General features: G+C 34.9%; 2 protein-coding genes across 3 annotated transcripts in view; one reads left to right on the top strand and one right to left on the bottom strand.

Annotated features, from left to right (window-relative positions):
• The first annotated feature begins 4,418 nt into the window (after positions 1 to 4,418).
• LOC108756204 lies at positions 4,419 to 9,098 on the top strand. The gene is made up of 2 exons (XM_018499825.1): positions 4,419 to 4,682; positions 7,673 to 9,098. The coding sequence occupies exons 1-2, from the start codon at positions 4,625 to 4,627 to the stop codon at positions 8,575 to 8,577; spliced, it is 963 nt and encodes a 320-aa protein (XP_018355327.1). The 5' UTR covers positions 4,419 to 4,624; the 3' UTR covers positions 8,578 to 9,098.
• Positions 9,099 to 12,710: 3,612 nt separating this feature from the next.
• LOC108756305 (ras-responsive element-binding protein 1-like) overlaps positions 12,711 to 20,826 on the bottom strand; it is an 18,891-nt gene continuing 10,775 nt past the window's right edge. Inside the window, exons 2-4 of one of the 2 annotated variants that reach the window (XM_018500017.1) lie at positions 18,902 to 18,972; positions 13,713 to 18,179; positions 12,711 to 13,528 (exon numbers count right to left, since the gene is read on the bottom strand). In XM_018500017.1, coding sequence (XP_018355519.1) covers positions 12,932 to 13,528; positions 13,713 to 18,179; positions 18,902 to 18,972 — 5,135 coding nt within the window. In that variant the 3' untranslated portion in view covers positions 12,711 to 12,931. Of the gene's footprint in view, positions 13,529 to 13,704; positions 18,180 to 18,901; positions 18,973 to 20,826 lie in introns of both variants that reach the window. The other variant, XM_018500018.1, reaches the window with a different exon arrangement.

The following is a 20,826-nucleotide window of genomic DNA, read 5'->3' as shown; positions in this document are numbered from 1 at the left end:
ACATACATACATATTTTTATTTAAATTTGTATTCAGAAAACAACAACAGATACTTTTCTCGTTTGCAATGAGAATATTACTTTTATATAATTTTGTAAGCACGTATAATAATTGTTGATTGTGGACATAAAACATTTAACATTAAATGTGCAATAAGATTACGGGCTCATAATATTTAATTTTCAGGACGTGTCACTTATGACAAAGACAATGAAAATATTCCGATAGTTGTATATATTCTTATTAGTCTACAAAGTTCTGTTTGCGTATTGCATCTGCTTGTTATAACTAGCTTATATATTTACACATATGCATATTAGATATTGCGACGAGAAATTCGATATAGAGAGATTAAATCTCTCGACAAGCAACGTGTTCCAGATTTCTCGTGCATAATATAATACTTTTTCCACTATAGATTATATTAATAAGATTTTTCGATAAATAAGATCTTCCTAGAAGACATTTCGCCAGTAAGAACTTCCATAAGCTTTTTTTAATTGAGAATAGCTAAATTCGAAGTAGTTGCTTGATCGTAATAATAAGAATAACATATATGAGAGCCTAGTATATGAATAATTTATGCCCATAAATGGTTGAAAATTATATCTCCAACAGATTTTTATATTATCTATTAAAGAACTAGAGATCGTTATATATATAATTTTTCTCTATCTTCCATTCCTTTCATGGATATCGTTGATTCTGCAATTTTTAGCAAGAAATACATGTATCTTGTATAGAATACATGTAAAAGAAGTGTGTATATCCATTAAGATTATTTTGTGAACGTCAGGGCTGGAATAAAATATAAAAACCATCAAGAAAGAGACAAAATATAAACAAAAAGGTCTTTTTCGTATGACGTGTTATATGCGATTGGATCATAAAAAAATTATGAATCCAACATCGTTTCTACTAGCGACATTTCCTGTGTGACTTCCTAAATAATTGCTTTCATAAATAGATTATTCTGGGTCCCGTTAATCATCCTCGATGTTCAGGTATGTTCGCCTTATGAAAATTGACAGCGCATACGGGATCGATTTGCGCGTCATATTATAATACAAAGCACATGTTTGTATAAGTAAGCTTAGTAAGCTAATAGCACTATTTGCTACAAGCTGATGTTAGATTGTCCGATAAATTCAGATGTTGAATTTTTAACAGAGTGCGCCTTTTTCCATATAGTGTTGAAGGGAATGTTGAAAGTAAAAGTTTTAACAATATCTCGCAGTTAGTATGCTAAACGATTTTTCGCGCGTAGATTATACAAGCTGCCACTTGTAGAGTGCATTCGATAGAATGCGATATAGCGAATCATGTAATATTTATATGTACATAGTGATGTTTGCTTCATTTATCGTAACACATGATTTTATTTAAGTAATTATTATTATTCGCCAGATATAATATTCGAAATAAAAAGTACATCTATGAAAACGATAAAAGATAATATAATCTTTTCCAATTACCTGAATCCATGAAAATCACTAAGTTATGTTATAACATTTAATTTAATATAAAAATGACAGAATATCACAAGATTATATATCTTTCAATTTTATATATACTTATACATAAAATATATATACAAAATAAAAAAGGGATTTCCCCATTTAATAAGTTTATATTATAGTGCTTCTCTCTCTCTCTCTCTCTCTCTCTCTCTCTCTCTCTTTATAATATTCATATTACAGCAGAATATTACGAGCATACCATTATATAAAAATGAACATTTCCCTAGAGAGCATTTGAGTTGAAAATGTCTCTAGATTTGGATGAATTTTATAATTATAAAATTTGTTGTGGTAACACGACAAATATGATACATTCTTATAGGGATATCTCGCAAATATCGATAATAAATTGAAAAACATTTATTACTAGTAATATTATCGATATTCTATATCTTTTTGAGAAATAATCGAACCTTAATGTTATGAGAGAAAACCGATTTTTATCAGAAAGAACAATAAAGTATCGACATAAAAAAAACATTTCTTTTTCAACTAAAATTTTCAAATAACAAAAATAATTTTTAATTTTTTCTGTAATTGTTACAATTATCATTATTTAAGGAACATTTAGATACACATTTTATTATTATAAGCAATTGATAATGTACATGGTATTCCAAGTTTTAACAAGCAAACTGCGTCAAATAAGAAAAAAATATTAGAAATTTAATTTCATAGAAGCTTCATTAAGAATCAAGAGTTACAACAAAAAAATATAACGATGTTAAATCTGGTAATATTGGTGGTTAAAGGTTTGATCGAACAATCTAATTATATCCACATGTTTTAAAATTAAACAGAAAAATTAAAAATATTTTCTTTCATAAAAAGTACTTTTCAATCCATACTCCATGGAATTAATATTATTCAGATGTGAAATAACATTTTGAAATGAGACATTGATAAAATTATATACTATTAATTCTCTGCAGCTGGCGCCAAAATCTGAAACAGTTACTGTTGCTAAGTCTTAAAATTCATTTATTTTATGTTAATTAAAAGATGCTAATTAATTTCAAGAAACCAATAATGACAATTCGTATAAAAAAAATATCGAGTATATTTTAATAAATCAAAGTATAAATATGCCTATAAGAGTCAATACTGGTTAATCATGTGTAACAAATTTATTAGTTAGGCATAAATTGTAAACATTTTAATCGCCAATTTGGATCCTTAGCAATACAAATGTTTAATATTTAAAAAAAGTATTCATCAATAACATGAACTATCATACTTTACATGAACATCATAATTTATAATTATATAAACGGATTAATGCCGATTTATTTGATATTGTTTCTGTCTTTATATGTTTTTATGTATCCAAGAGCTTGTTTATTTTAATTGCCAAATTGAATGACAAACGCTTGGAATAACCTGTGTGGTGACTCATCATATTGCATATGATCTCAAGCATGCGATCTGATGTGGTCTCCATACAGGTTATTCCAAGTATTTGTCATTTAATTTGGCAATTAAAATGAACAAGATACATAAAGATACATACTCTTGAATACATCAGCATTAATCCGTTTATAAAATTTTAAATTATGATGTTCATGTTATTTATACAACAAATACTTTTCTTAAGTATTAATCATTTGTATTGATAAGAATCCAAATTGGCGATCGAAACGTCTACAATTTATGTCTAACTAATAAATTTGTTATACATAATTAATAACCAGTGTTGGCTCTTATAGGTACTTTTATACTTCAATTTATTCTTCAGAACATTTGCTATTTATTATATATTTTAATAAGAATAATCTAATTTAATGTAATAAAAACAAAATAGAATTGTTTAATTTTAACAGAAATTTATTATAACTGAATATAGGGATACTTCAATATATTAACTATCCGCTTCAATGGGTTAATAATCAGAGCAGATTTTTTAAATTCGTGGTACTTTAAATTTTATTTTTTTTTTTTATAAAGCTTCTCTGAACCTACTTTTAAATAATATTTATTTCTTATGTTTATTCGTACACGCAGAAAAATATCTACCGCGTTCAAATATTAATTATTCGTTTAAAGTATTTCAAAAATTCCATAATATTTTCGCAAATTTGTTAAGTTCGTCACAAACATAAAATTTATTAAAATATGTTTTGAATCCTAATAAGTTCATTACTTCCATCAAGATTATTAAATTAAAGTAAATTCGATTGTGTGTTAAATAATTAAATAAAGTCGCTGATAAAATTTTATAATATTAAAAAAAAATAAATTTTTATTTGAGTAACATAATAATGAGTTTTTTTTCAAATTTGTATAATAAATATATTTTAAGACTGTTATTTAAAAAAAGTAAACTAAACAACAGGCAGGAATCCGAACTGAATTGAAAAAGAAATCTAAAGCTTTTATATCCTTTTTTTTTTTTAGTGAACCGAAATCGAAACCGATATAAAACTGTAACACTTATTTGATATTTTATAACAGAATCGAAAAAAAATTTTGATCCAGGTCCCTGATGAATAATCACTTTCTTAACAGTAGAATGATATATTTTTCTGTGTGTAAAATTCAAATTGACACAGTTTGATCGTTAAAATCTGAGACATCCTGTATAACTCAAATAATCTTACTATATAAATTTTTAAAATGATCGTTTTAACATTGTTAATTGTAAAGTCTCTCTTTTTTTGTACATTTTATCTCGTAAATTTTTGTTTTAAAATTGCATGTGATTAATTTAAGTAAGGGATATAAATATATCATAAAAAATGTCTTATTAGCAATATGTACCTGATTATCCCAACCTATTTGCCTGGTTTATCGTTATCTTTATTGCTTTCATTTCTAAATATTTCTTTCCTCAAGTGTACGCAACCATCACTCGCGCGAAACACATTCGTCTTCTCCCACTCATATTGCAGGCTGCAGGGATTCCTGAGAGAGCCATTATGCTCTTCGGGACTCTCCCTCTGTCCTCAGAAACGTCAGTCACTTCGTGTTGGAAAGACGTATTTATTGTACGTGTATCGAATCGACATCACGTAGTTTAGATCCAACCGTATATCGGTGCATACGTTGCGATTAACACTATTAATTAAGAGTGCTAATTATAGGCACAAGCTTTAAGAGCATCGGAAATGAAGAATAAGAAAGTCACAAAGAAGATCAATGCCGCCAATGTTGCGGTCGCAATCGGTCAGTATACGATTATTGCAGTTCTGTGTATAAATTTATGTATAACAGAGAAATTAAACGAAAAACTTGTGCATATGTGTGCGTATTATTTTGGTACGATTTGTGTGTAAATGCAACAACCAGAACATCGGTAATTTCGAGATATTTACATAATTATTAGTGTTACTACCGTAATTACGAATAGCCAAATTTTTATGAATTGAGTGCAAAATATTTTCTGCAAAGTATTCTCTATGACATATCACTTAACTATACGTCTAATCGCAATACGCAGTTGCATCATCATTTACACACACATCTTTTGAAGAATAGATACATGTATAACGTTGCATTGATAGAAAAATGATACGCAAACAAGAAATTAATACTTTTTAGATAATGAAAATTTTTAGGATCGATTTTCTTTCGATGTTTTACTTGTCACTTTTTTTTTTGTCTTTCTATGCAGTGATTATTTAAAAATAGTTTCTCTACATTTATATGAAATTGTATGTATATAATTCTTCACCGTGACAAATATCGATTTAATTATTAAGTCCTGTATTATCTAATATATAAAATAATACAAATGAAAAAAATACAATTGATAATACAATTTAGAAATTTATCAATATAATAGTGTCAGATATTCACTTTTTTCTTAGTTTTTATCACATATTATTTGTCTTTCTTTTGACATCTAAATTTCACAGTTTTATCTGATATAAAAATATACACTAAATCATTTATATTGAATGCATTTTGTCGAAACAGGAAATTAAATAATTTTAAAAATAGATTCTCTCGTATATATCTAACGAAGTTGTAATACTTTGGAGACACGAATTCTCTTAAATTCGCAGAAAATCATAACGTTTTAATAATTATAAGTATCTGTCTTCGCTTATGTACGAATATTCATCATGATCATCAATTCTTCTCCATAACGTCTCAATTGCTGTGTGTGAAAGATTCCAGAACGTGTGCGTGTCGACTAACATCAATCAATGTTGACATTACTGTAATGCCAATTGACGTGCGTATCAGACGTATAGCTTTATGCTTTACGTTTAATCTACTTTCAGTGCACTTTGCTCGGCGCACAACCGATTCCTTTTCATTTCTCCAGGATATATAGTATAGAATTATTCTAAATTGATTCCGATTAGAATTATTCAATTGTTCCCTAGATTTCTATTGTGTTTTCTAAGGAAAAAAGGATTAATTCCAATCGGAATCCATTCCGACTTGTATCGTGATAGGTGCCCTGTAACATCAGATTTGCAATAAATCGAACATCTAACTATTGATAAATTATTTACAACATTGTATACAGGGTGTCCCATTTTAATCAATTATCTCAAATATTTTTTGAACAGTGCATTTTAAGGAAAAATATTTCAGACAAAAGTTTTGGGACTTTGAGGGGTGCTGTAACTTGCCTTATAACTTGAAAAGTACTTAATAAAAATAAACTTAATTATAGTGTTTTGAAAAGCTCTCGAGGTAAGCTACAAGAATATATGATAAAAAAATGGAGAATTCCGTTTAAAAAATTCAAAGTAACCTTTGCCCTAACCTTGACGACGCCATCCAAAATCAAATCAATGGTACCATCTTATATCTCCCTTAAAGTCCCAAAACTTTTGTCCGAAACATTTTTCCTTAAAATGCACTATTCAAGAGATATTTGAGATGATCGATGAAAATGGGACGTTCCTGTATATGTACATTTTGTAATTTATTCGTTATAATTATTTCGAATTCTACGGAAAATTATTAATAGTTAATTATTATTCATACAATTTAATACATAAATTATATTTATTTATTATTTATTTATATCATATATGCATCGTCAATTAAATATATTTAACATACATTTAATAACGTATATTTAAAAAGGCTAAAGGTAAGAATCAATTAATCAAAGCTGTCGTTAGTGCAGAAAAATCTAATTTACAATGCATAATTATTTCTCAGAAATGAACGTCTCGGCTTTGAGCCATCTTCAGCGTATAATAACATACATATATATTAAGTAATGACAGAAATCTATTTTTTACCTTACTGTTATTAACAGTCTAATCTAATATATATAAATATATATTAGATTAGACTGTTATAATATATATTTATATTATGCACGCATACATACACCTACACTCTATATATGTGTATGTGTATAACAAAATAAAGTTTAGTGATAATTTTTTCGATCAGTCATATATCTTTAATGATTTTTAGAATAATCGGAAATTGATGTGTAATCGAGTGATATCATTATATATTATCCCTATAATCGCAATTGTTGTCCAATTGTCTATCTATATTTAATATCACACTTGAGATATCATTCTTTGTCAAGGTTGCAATAAATATCGATTGAATTATCTTGGGCTTTTTCCTCATCAATTTAATGTCGAATAACTTAAATATTACTCAAAGTTCACACAATGGCACATAATGCTCAATAAGCATTTCTTAAATCAACAGCAGAAAAGAAGGTTTATATGTAAAGAACTTAACATCTCTCTTTCTAATCGCGCTAAGAGAATCATATATCACTTTATGACCGACTCGTATTTCTTTTCTATTCAGCATTTCTTTTGTGTCAGATTTAATTATAGCTTAGTTGATTCGTCGGTCCTCGTTATGACGACGATATCGACAATAACATCGATGTAATATTTAAATCTATCAATTCTTAGACATTTTTTAGCACTTTACTAATATTTATTATTTATTTTTATATATCTAATAATTTTAAAATTTAGCTTTCAATCTTTGTTCTTTCTCTAGTCTCAACGTTTACAAGATGTGTACTTAAAACATTTAATTCTTATGAAATGTCGAGTGTTCTAGTGAAATTCATATGGCATTGTTTTTACTAGATCTAACAATTAACATTTTTCCATTATCAAATGATTTGATAAGCTCTGTATTAAAATTCTACTTTACAGTTATAACTTTTTCCGCTTATAAGATACTTCATTTATTAATGATCGCAGACTCGGACAACCAATATGCAGCCTCCTATTTAAAAACCGGCGCTACGCGCGGTACTGTTTACCAAGTGAAGCTCTTAACGTGGATCGCATGGAAGCTGATGTGCCAGAAGGATGCGAGGATCAGCAATTGGTGGTTGGCTACGGAAGTGCAGAACGCGCTTGGATTTCATGATCTTGTTTTGAAATATGCCATTAATGATATAAAGGGGGACGGAAGCATCTCCGATAAAAAATATATGTATCGTTTCATGCAAATCAAACATAAGAGATCCTTGACAAACAAGTCCAATATCACTAGTGTACATTTATTATCTCAGAATAAATTACATCGTCAAGGCAGTCTGATCTATCTATTCAAAGCCTACATAAATATGCTTGATAGCTTCGAGAAGATCACGCCCGATCAAATCTTGGACCTAACGATTTTTACAAATATGGACATTGAAGCGTTTAATTTCTTAGTACCAGTAGAAAATGACAGACTCTATGGTTTCGAGGAAAAGGGCAAGAGATATCGTATTGACATACAAGCATTAAAAAAGAAGCCCAGAATAATGTTATGTCTATACCATATTAAAGAGGACGAGAATATTATATCTGGCTTTCTGAGAAAATTGGTGTTCATGGTGCACCAGCCCTCCGAGCACGAGTTAGAGGAACTGATTATTGCAGATATGGGCAAGACCTTTAACACGCCGCAAATCTTCTACGATAACTTGTACAAGAATATGATCAACTGGTTTCTTATTTATGATGGTGGAAAAGCACCATATCTCACCAAAGACTGCGTAAAGGAGCATCTGAAAAAGACTGAAGCTGTAATGAAGGAAGTGAAGAATACCGAAATATTTGTCGATTGTCCAGTTTTGAATTTGTCAGATGAATTAAAATTGTTATCTTTGTAAAGAGGTACAATTCTCACTTCGTAAGTTTTTTTCATTTCTTTCGGATAAAATAAAGTACAGTGCCTCATTTTTTTGATTTATTAAAAGAAAGCGCTCATAAAAAAATTTGTTACGGCTTATGCGTTGTATTGTATTGCATGTGATATAAGTTTTAAATTTTACACTAGAAAGATTAGTTATTTAGTAAAATGATGTATACACAGGATTTAGGTATAATATTTACCTATAATTTCAAGATTTAAGTTTTTTTCAAAATGCATGGGCTACAGATATATCGCGTATTGGCATATCGTAAAACAATAAGGCCCGATTTCATTAATGTAAGATCAACGACAACCTCGATTTATTCTTCTTCTTAGAATTAGAACAAGATAAAAATTGAATTGAACCGAGATTAAAATTCTATCGTCAATATCTAATAATATAATATAAAAATTCTATCATCGATATCTAATTCTTTGAATTAGAAGAAGATAAAGAGTGAATTGAACCGAGATTAAAGTTAATCTTACATTGATAGAACTGAATCGTCATCAGAAAATATTTATGAAATATTTATTTAATTAGCTATTGAATTTTTGCTGAGTAGACATTGTATGCATCATCATATAAAAAATTTATTTTTAATTTCGATATGCCAATTTAAACTATAAGAATTACAAAATATATCAGTAACGTAATATAAATTATTTCAATAATTTTTTAAGATTTTAGATTTTACCTCATTTTTAGCTTTTATTTAAATCTTTCAATTTATTTAAATGACTTTTAATAATTAAACTGCCAAGTATGATTCGCAAAACATTTACTTCGAGAATTTATATGTCAAATCTGAGAAATATTTCTTTGTAAATTACTCCAAAGAGTTCCGTAAGAATTGTTTAATCATTGAAAAAGCACGGAAAGAAATAAAAGATGATCATACATCCATTGCATATCGTTTATTATTATTCCTGATTTATAAATTAGAGAATATAACTTATTCATGTACACGTGCGCTACAATGATTATTTGATATCTTGTTTTTCACGACAGTCGGGAGAGGAGAAAATGTCACTCGAGAAGTTTCTAACGGACTCATTCGCTTCGATAAATATATCGTTTCCTTCGTTCGCCTATAGCATATACGTATGCGCAGAAAAGCCTTAATTAGTGTGTTTACGCGTAGTGTGTCTATCGCAGGATATTTGTAAACTCGGCCCGTTTACAAAGAAAAACTAAGCCTTTTCTTTACAAAATGCCGCGAAATGCGACGCTTTGTAAAGATATTGGACTATTTCTTTTTTTTTTTTATGGACGGAGGCTGAATCTGTAAACGTCCTTCGACAGAGACATCGCAAGGAGATGCGCCGGGATGAGATCAAGAACGATTATTCCCAATCTCGGTTTCGGAGACCTGGCTAAAACATATAGCCGTGTACAAACGTCTCCGTTATAAAATAATAAATATCATATATCTACGTGTATTTGTGTATGTGTATGTGTATGTATGTGTATATTGTGTGTGTTTGTAATCATGTATATGTGGAGACAGAGGAAGGAGGAGATTGAAGAGAGAATGTGATGTAAGTAGAGACGGTATGAGACTGCGTAAAAGCACAAACGAACAACAAAATGGGGTGTGTGTATGTGGATAGAGTGAAGGAATAGGAAATACACAAATTGTTTCCCTTTGGCCTAGTTAAATCTGCCGTCTAACTCTCATTTCACGCTCTAATCTAATCTAATCTATATTACCTACCTACGTCAATAATCAAGTTAATCATTTGGTATAATTGCATCCGCGAAAAGATAATTGAGAGCTATCTATATACACTAAGATTCCATAACACGACGAGACGTTACCATCTAATTGATTGATAGTGATTATAAACCATATATTGCTCCTCGCGTTTCCACACATCGTTTTGTGAAGATTGCATTTCGTCTCGCTCGCTGTCCTATCGAAAAGAACAAGATAAGATCGACACGTATACGTAATTATTTGCGAGCCTTGAACGAGCGAGTTTTCCTTATCATCGACATGCAGGATCGATCTCGAGATTTTCCGCGTGAAGTCGCAGTCGGGAACGGTCCCGCGGAACATCCGAGTTCGGAACACGAATTTCGCCAAATACGTCGCGGCGATCTACATGCTAGTCACATTCACACTCTAAATTACGTTTTTTTTTTCTCACTCTCATAGAAATACGTAACTAACAATAAATAAGATCCTAGTGCGTATGGCTAACTTAGAATAATTCATTGCGTAAAATGAATTTATCTTTGGATTTAAATGCAGCGTCCATCTTATTGGCATCGCGAAAAATGTTCGCAAGTTCAGCCTCCTTTTAAAGAGAGAACTTTGTGTCTTCTTTTCTCTTTTTTTCTGTCTTCATAATTCTTCAACACCCCGCTACAACGGCATTATAATTGAGATAATTGAGGAACCACAATCGCGCGTCACCTAATACTGCGCGTGAAATGTGGATACAAACAATATTTCGCGTTATCTTCCGATTCCTAATGCACTTTTCATGACACAATAATAATGCATTTAAAATAACTACGTTAACGCGTTTGCGAAATCATGGTGCATTCGCAAACAATATTGATCACATCAAATCTTATATATATTTAAATTGTTGCAATTTCCATATGTATATATATATGTATATATATAATATACACATATGCTATCGCGTATATTTATAACTTCGGATACTCTTAAAATAAAATAAAACATTCTTGTGCAATGTTTTTAAATTTTGGCGACATAGTTCGATCCTTTTTAACTATATATCACAACTCTGACAGTTCTTTTGAAATGCCTGAGGAGAAATATCATTAAATATCTTGAAAAATCATGAAAAATTAATTAATTAATAAAATACACAAGTGTTGGACTGTAACAAAAGCAAAAAAAAAGGAAATTTTTTTTATGAAGAATAAATTTTCCAAGCAATATCGATCCGTTACGGTTATTTTTGTTATTTTATAGTTAAAAAAGATCAAATTATTATAGATATATTGCCAAAATGTAAAAAAAATTACAAGAATGTGTTTTACTTTACATTTACGAAAGTTCGAGAATTTTTAAAAGATAGTGTATATATACACACATACACACAGGCACACAATATAAAGGCATACGGGATCACGAAAAACGCGCTTCTCGTAACGAAGACTCGAGGCGTTACGAAGGAATTTATGTCAGAAGCGTAAATAATACGGATGCATTGATAAAAAAAGGAAGATATACCATGTAACATTTATTTTTAAATCGTATCTCATCGACAAATTAAACTGAATGGAATGTGCAGCGCAGGTATTTTTCAATGATAAAGAAAATGTACGTCATGATAGCAAGTAATATACTTCACCGTAGTTCATAGCGAATACTTACGCAAAAAATAGGTGAACCGCAAAACGAATCGAAAGGAATTTTTTGAACTACTGTTTAAGTTTCTTCAAAGTCGGGATATGATTTTGAGAACAACCACTTCTTTTCTTTATATACCGAAGTTTTTACGATACAAAATTAAAATTGTATAAAAAAATAAGATTTAATCGAAAACGTTAGTTTAAAATAATAAAAAAACATGATTTGCGTAGAATAAATTTCCTACTGATTCCTTCGTATCACCTACTTTTTGCGATGTAAGTAAATTTGTTGACAATCCTGTTTTCGTTACAAATGATAAAATTTTATATCGTACGTAGCGTACAATGATCCATTTCGGCTACTGCTCACAACTGATTCAATCAGATAAATTTTAAGATACTAGTGTTTTATACGAACACGTGCGATAAATTGATAAAAGAGTATAAGGCACGATCGTGAACCTTAAGGGTACTATTTCATTTGTGCGTTTTTGTCATACAACAAATGTGTGCAGTGATTCTTGGATTTCTCTATCCATAGTCAATCAACAAGCTTGAAAAATTCGTACGACAAAATACGTACAAATGAAATAGTGACCTAAACGGAGAATAAAAAAATCCAATAATTTCAAGGTATCTTCTGTGCTCATGAACCATAAAAGAAAGTGGTGTGCGATCAGACGTTAACGATAATTTTAATCTTCTAATAATCTTTAGAATGACTCTCGTTAGCGGTAAACGGTTTGTTACGTTACAATTCTGCTTTTTTTCTACTCATAGTCTTCTGAGATTCAAAATAGTTGCTTAATATCTCGATAATTAATATCTTGTACAATTAGTACAAGTTCTATACTTTACATTTACTCCGAATCTAATCTGTATTTTTACTCCAATCTGTATCTTTATCCAATCTAATCTATATCTGTTCACGCGATTTATGTGTCTGATCGTGCCCCGCTTCTTTCTGTCTCTTACACGATTGATCATTCGATTACTCATTGTGGTTCACCCCCAACAACTTCGCCGCGTCGTCCGCCGAGCTTAGAAGAACTTTGTCGAGTAAACCTTTCTCGCGTATACCCAGCAAATTAGAGATCAGGTCGTTATCTCCGCTCTCACTGGGTACCTCCGCGGGAGGCGGCGGAGAAGGCAGCGGAGCGGATGCGGTACCCTGAGGACCATCGTTCGCCATTCTACCGGTGAGAGTGGCCATGTTATCATAGTGATTGTATCGCATCAGGGCACAGGGTGCCGCGTCCGCCGTTGCTACCGCCGCAACGGTCGGCAAAGAGATTCTATCCTGGGTGCGGGGCCTGCTGGTGTTGGTGGAGATCGGCGAGTGCTGTTGACTCCTGGGTGTTATCGTCGGTGGTTGCGCGGGCGAATTGTCCTCGTCGCCGCTGTTAGCTATATACATGGCGGAGTCCACTGACTCATGTTTCTTACGGTGGCGTAGCATGCTGTGTTTGAGCGTGAATTTCCTGGTGCATATGTCGCATTCGAAGGGCCTCTCACCCGTGTGAGTCCTCATGTGACGCCGGAGATCCTCCGCGGACCAAAATCGTCTCAAGCAGAAAGCGCACATAACCTGGATGGAGAAGATACAAGAATGTTACTTCGATTGCATTATTATCAACGGAAACTTGTGAAAGCACTTAGAAAATGTATGATTATTTTGATATTATTTTTATTTACTTTTTCATGCGAATCATGTTAGTATCAGTAATTAATTTTTCTAGAAATCTTTTTACAATTCCGTTATACCTTATTACCTTTCTGTTGCTGTAATCAGGAAAACGGCCTTTCTTTTCTTCACCGTCGCTGAGATGTTGGTGCGACGCTAACATCTGATCTTCGTTTGCATCAATATTCATGGACGCCATGTCGAGAGCCCCTTTGGCCTTCAACATATCGTACGAACGACTATGACTGGCTTTGATATGGTCCAGGCAGTCCTGGCGTTCCGAGAAGCCGCTGTCGCACAGATAACATTTGAAGGGTACATCACCGGGACTCGGCGACAATCTTGGCGATTTGCGCGATCTGTTGGCGTCATTTATCGAGGGTGACGCGGTGGAAGTCGGTTTCGCGGCTGCGACGGCAGACGACGTGTTCTCCATGTTGTCGGATATGCTCGATGAACGGCTCTCGTAATCGCTCTGGTCGTTTTGCGCGGGGCATTGAGGCGGACTGTTCTGCTGATCGCTAGATTCCGATCTAGACGCGTTCTTACGGTGCTTACTTGACCGGTGTTTCTTCAAATTGCCCAACGTGGCGAACGTCGAGCTTGGGCACTGATGACATTTGAACGGCCTCTCGGGCACATTCCTCATGGAGAACGTGTTGCTGCCGTTGCTGCTACTGCTGCTGCTAGCGACCACCTGGACGTCCGGCGAGGATGAGTTCCTGACACGGCGCATCTTGTTCGCTTTCGCCTTGTGCTTTCTCAACAAATGGCGGTCGCAGTTGGACTTGGTAGTGAAATGATGCGAGCAGTGAATGCACTGATACGGCTTCTGGCCGGTGTGGGTGAGAATGTGTCGTCTCAGCGACGAAGTCCATGGAAATTGACGGTCACAATAGGGACATGAAACGCGGTTCGGTGCCATTGAGTACGCGGACTTTTTCTTCTTTTTCTTCTTCTTATTTGGCGAGGAATCATTCCCGGAGTTCAAGGAATTCATGGAATCGGACTTCTCGCTGCCGGAGTTATTACCGCTGGTCGACGCAACGGGGCCCTCCTCGTCGCTCAAATATTGCGGTTGAAATTGCTGATATTGCTGAGACGCATTGTCCAAAAGCTTTGAGACACTAGCGAGGTCGGGCGCTCCGTCTTCAAGTTTGCCTTGTTCCTTTTCAGTAGATGACACCTTTTGTGTCATTTCTTCAACGTGTATTGATTTGCTTTCCGCTACGGATTCTTCTAGATCGGCGTCAATGTTATTCCGTGTGGTCTGTTCACCATGAGTTTCTTCCGAGGTTTCCTCCGCGGACTCGGCCGCTTCCGTTTTTACGAGGATATCTTTAACACCATCGCTGTTTTCCAACTGATCTCTCAACAAACTCATGCTAGGCTCGCGTTGAGCTTGCGGCTCTTGAACATCTCGATCAGCCAGCTCCTCGTCTATCACCATTTCGTTGTCCGAATCGTTGTCATCTATTTTATTGACCTTCAGCTGTTGCGCCAAAATCGCGTATTTTACTTGGTCCGAGATAGGGTGTGTGCCATAGTCCGTCGATGTGATCCCCGGCGTGTCGACGTTCGGAAGAATGCTCGAATATGGTTGAACTATTTGCGAGGTCGATGGACCAGTATTCTGTACCATACTTGGATGACTTGCGGGCGGTCGGCCTCTAGTCGAATGTCCACCGCGAGGTCTTTGGCTCCAATACTGTGGATGCTGTTGCTTGATATGCCGTTCCATGTTACTCCTTAGCGTGAATCTCGCCGTGCAATGCTCGCAAGTAAAAGGTCTCTCAGTACGATATCTACGTTGCTTTTGCTTGGGAATTAACACTCCGTTCTTAAGCACCATTTTCACGGGATCGTTCGACGGGATAGCATCTGTTTTTTCACGGCTCGGCGTGGTCTGATTAGTAATCTGATTAGTAATCTGCGTATTCATCAAGTTTGCATAAGCATTTTGCTCACTCGAGGGTTGCGGAGTGTCCCTTGTTTGCGGATACGCTGCGTAACTGGTGCTGGGCAATGACGGATCCACTGAGAGTGTACCGCCACCAGTGAGCTGCAAACCTCTAACTAGTTCCTTCTGCAGCCTGCCCTTCGTTAATTCCTGGCCGAACATGTGAGGACTGAGGAAGTATGGCGGTATCATGCCGGCACCGGTTAACGTGCCGAAATTGCGATAAATAGTATTCGCATAAAGAGTCTCCAGCGACGTCGGTGAGCTCTCGCGTGCTGTACTCAGTAGAGCTTGAGTCAGCAGCAACGCTGGATTCGTGGCGTACAATTCCTGTTGATTGCTCTTAAACCGCTTCTCCTCCTGCGAACCGGAATCCTCGATTTCTCTCTTTCGCTTCCTGCTCAGATCCAACACATCCATGGACAGATCCAACGGACCGTCCTCCCCCGAGCTCAACCCAGAGCTTGTCGAGGGCTTCGTCAGGTTCATCGGACTAGCTTGAATTCTTTGGTGTGTATCCGTTTTGGTATCACTGACTAGAGACACGCTGCCGTCCGACGATCCCGACTCGACATCGTCGTCGATCTTCGAGTAATTAGATTTTACGAGCAAATCGTGAGACAGGTTTGCTTCGTCGGCGTTTCTTTTGACAAGATTAAGAGCCTGCATCTTCACTCTGGTGAACGCGTCCGACTTATCGTAGCGATTCATCAGTATCTCGGGGCAAATGTTCGATGGTCCAGGATTACAATCCATCGCTATAGTCGGATAATGTATTTGTTGTTGAGGAATTTCTTCGCGTTCATTCGGATAATGAAGCGTCTTCCGTACATCTTCTCTGAGGACCCTGGGCGAGCTTCTTTCGATGTTCTCGTTTGTCGAATCTTCATTCGGATGATAGATTAGTGCATTCTTAACATCTTCCTTGCTGATCATCCCGTGACGATTCTTCACGTGCCTCTCACAATTCGCTTTGGTGGTGAACGCATAATTGCAAAGAGAGCACTCGAAAGGCCTGTCACCGTTATGCGATCTCAGATGCTTCATCAGAGCTCCCTTGTCGGTACTGCTATAGGGGCACATATTGCACGGATATGACATACCCGGTTCCACGTTCATATGCGCGCGATTGTGTCCCTTCAATGCTCGCAAATTGGGAAATACAGATGTGCATAGTCTACATGGGAACTCGCCCTTCAGTTTCATCTTCCGGAATTCCGCGGTGAAGGCATCCTGCGCTTCTTCTTCATTATATTCGGACGAACAGGTGCCTGAGGAACCTGAAGAGCCAATATTCGGATTGAACTTGATGTTATTCTCGGGCGTGCTCGCATCCGATCGAGGAAAGGTCTGCAGTCCGTTCAGACTAACAGATAAGATGCTCGGGATATCCGCTAGATCCTTAGTCTCTTTCGATTCCCTGATTTCGCTTGGTTCTCGTGGCTCCTTCGTCTCGTGCGCCAAAGACTTGTTCTGTAGATCCAACACAGCGAAGAACATCTCGCGCTTCGTCTTGGGATCATCGGGCTGCGGGCTCGGATCGTCCAGCTCTGTCTCGAGATTGTTATTAGTACTAATATCATTGTTATTATTGTTGTCGTTGTTGTTTCTTTTGTTCTTGTAGGGACCCTTGCATTCCTTCTCGTGGGCCATCTGGGCCTGTCTGCAGGGAAACGCGTGCAAGCACTTCATGCACTGGAACCTATTGGCCTCGCCAGAGGCCGGCCGATGCAGTTCACGCTCGCACATCGCCCGGGCGATCGTTGGAAATTTGATGGACGAAAAATCAATGAACGTCAGATCCCTGAAACCGTCCACAGTGTTGCGTAGGCTACGGCTGTTGTTGCCGTCCGGGTTCTTCTTGTAGTGTCTCATTGAACGATGAAGGTTTAACGCACGATGATTCTTGAACGATTGATTGCAGGTCTCGCATGTAGCTGGAGAACCCGGATGCACGCGCTCCATATGAGACTCCAAAATCGCACTGCTCGCGAAATCCTGACTGCAGAGCGAACAACCAAAGGTTTTTTGCTCATCCTCTGGCCTACACCTGATCGACATCTTGGTGTTGTTCAAGAGGATCTTATGCCTCCTCTGGTCCTCCATGTCACTGATGTCCTCGTCCGCGCATTTCCGCTTGTTTCCGCGATTGTTGCTGGGCGACGGTTGCTGTCGATCGTCGATCAGGTCCGGTGAATTGTGCCTAGCTATCTCATTGTTGTTGTACTCGTCTTGACTTGTCCCCGCCGGTCTTTCCGAACCGCTGCTGCCTTCAGAGTCCGTGCAACTGTTCGGCGACACCATCCGATGGGTACACCTCACGTGCCGGTTCATGTTGCCATTCGTCGTGAACGACATATCGCAATGTTTGCACTTGAACGGTCGTTCGCCTGAGTGCACCAGCACGTGCCGGTCCAGCGAACTCGCCGAACTAAGTACCTTATTACACACGCTGCAACTGTAGTCCTCTTCACCGCTGCAGTCTGTGCTGCGAGGTGAATTGTGACCGCGCAGATGATTCGTCAGTTCGTGGGAACTGGAAAATACCGACGGGCACGTCGGGCATGGATGCGCGCCATTCTCCGACAGCTCAACCTACATTTTTCGGAGAAAAATATGTAATCTTTTTTAAGAATACATGCAATATATCGTTACGTAAAAACATCATTATTAACAATACGAGAATATAGTTGTATTTACGTTATAATAATTTGCCTTTTTTTAACTCTGATAAGATTAATTGTTCCAAATTTTTGTTATTATTAATTTAATAAATTTTACGTGTTCCAAATGGTCTCAACTTTTTGTGTGTGTCAATTTAACATAAGATGACTATATTAGAAAGAATAATACAGATATTACATAAAAAAATTAATATAAAAAACATTAACATAATTTATGAGCAAGCTATAAAAGCATATCATTTTAGTAAAATTGACACTTATATTAAATTAACATGTATTAACATGTATTAACATATATTTAACATTTACGTTTTAAAACACATTATTTTTATGTCATTTGTTTACTTACTTATAAATTGCATTATTTGATATTTTTGACATTATTGAATATTAATTTAACATCAAATATTTAAATAAAAAAATCACATCATGTTAAATTAGCACTCGAATATGTTGAAAATTCAAATTTTAATAAGGACCGTTTATAATACAAATACAAAATATTTTTTACTATGTCATATTTTACTAAGTTTTTTTTACTAATTGTAAGTTCTAAAGTATTTTTTTCAATTTATTAGCAATATATCAAATGCCTAATAAACTTTGTATTGAAATATGATATAAAATATTTACGCTTGATGATGGTGATGCAATTTGAGTTTCGTTTTCCTGTTCCTGGCTGGGTCCATTCTCGGGTCCAGTCACTGTAACACATAAAATATAACTTTTAATTTAAAGTAGATCAAAATATTAAATGTGAAATAATTAAACACGTAGAATAAGTTTTTAATAAATGATAATTAACTATCATAAATAGCCAATTTACTTTTATCGTTCGACTGAAAACCAAATGTTTAATGTGAATAGTCGAGGAAACTGAGCTTCATGTTATGATTTCTCATTGATTCCTCAGACAGAGATATCAGGAAGACCGGAAAAACCCGCAGAACGAGCGTAACTTCTCTGGACCACAAATCTGCTGACGAAACAGGAAAACCGAGTCGTTTCGGATATAATGAAAAAGAAGCGGATTTGTCAATCGAATGTTCAAGCTAAAAATAAAGAGAGCATGTGTGTAAAATTATCGCAAGAATATTATTCTCTCTAAATAAATTTATATTGCGGTTCGCATAATCGACTCTGTGTATTTCATCATTTACATTTATCTTTTTTTTCTCAAAGTGATGCTTAGTTTGCATCGATTTACACAAATAAAGGAAAGAATACTGCAGTGCAATAGACAGGAAATATACAGGAAATATAGCTATAATTCTGAAGAATCTTGTTTTATCACAGAAAAATTTATGCAATCGTCTAAATCGCGAATGTATGCGGCAGCATAAATCATCATATCGCAATTTTTCAAAAAGATTACTGAAAAATGTCTGCAATGACGAGAAAGTTTCGGGTTACAAACTGCTGTTGCTGCCTTTATGACACAATTTAAAATTTCGTCTGCGGTATAGTGATTTAAAATGTGTGTCAGAGTATATATCACGCTAACTGATGCGCACCGGCCTTAAAACCGCGGATAAACAGGAGCCACCGCCGGATCCGCCGGTGCTACGTCTCCGGTTTAGCCGTACTGGGTAAGGAATTGTGTCAGCGACAGGACAGGACACAAATCTGACTAAGTATTCCGGAAGCTGATACCCAGACCGAACCGCAGATGGAGCCGAGACAATAACACTTATCAACGTTCTCGTCCGACGTTCTAACCGCATTCGACGGTCTCCTCATTCTCTATTTACACGCGTATGGACAACGCAACGAACATCTCAAGAAACTAGCGATCAGGCTTAGAATGCAAGGTAAGATATAATTAAAATTTAAATTATTTAATTTCCTTATCAAGAGGAAAAATATTTACACTCAATGTTCACTCTTGAAAGAGTTTTCCCAAAATCACGTTTGTTCACGTGATGGATTATAAGAGCAGTCTATTCCTAATCTCAAGATTGTATGTTCTCATATCAATCCGATGCTTTTATTTGTTAATTTGAAAGACTTTGAATCTTTTCATACAAATCGGTAACGTTATAATACTTATACCTAATATAAGTGTGTAAGGAGTGAAATGAAACTATTAAAACTATTAACTGTGATAAGGTAATTAAATAATAGTATAATAATAGGAACAAATCGGTTTTAGTATTTAACTTATTGCTCCTACAAAAAAAAAATTTCGTTAAATTCTAAAATAATCAAAAATTGATTATGCAATAATTAAGATTCTAACAAATTCTCTTGTAAAATCATGACTTACAATAATAAAAGTCTAAAATACCTACAAAGTTTAAATCATATTTTTAAATTAATGTATTATTTTTTGAAAAGTTATAGTATATACCTTGAAAACTCCGATTAATTTTTAGTTAATAATCGATTTATTTGATAGAGAAAGATAAGTTTTCCTCTGATTCAACGTAGACACTTGTACATGAATGACTTTCTCAGATGAATTTTATGAGAATACCTCAGTCTCGAATTGAGAGATGAATTTCAAACACAATGACTCATGCGCGTGTTTCCGTCAGAAAGAATGAACTGTCAGAAAG

This window comes from Trachymyrmex septentrionalis, unplaced genomic scaffold (genome assembly GCF_001594115.1).
Source record: "Trachymyrmex septentrionalis isolate Tsep2-gDNA-1 unplaced genomic scaffold, Tsep1.0 scaffold97, whole genome shotgun sequence".
NCBI classification, from domain to species: domain Eukaryota; kingdom Metazoa; phylum Arthropoda; class Insecta; order Hymenoptera; family Formicidae; genus Trachymyrmex; species Trachymyrmex septentrionalis.
This window is presented reverse-complemented; position numbering and strand designations above follow the sequence as displayed.

Coding starts and splice junctions, on each gene's coding strand:
- LOC108756204 (XM_018499825.1), top strand. CDS start 4,625: ATGAAGAATAAGAAAGTCACAAAGAAGATCAATGCCGCCAATGTTGCG. Junction 4,683..7,672: donor CAATGTTGCGGTCGCAATCG/GTCAGTATACGA, acceptor TAATGATCGCAG/ACTCGGACAACCAATATGCA.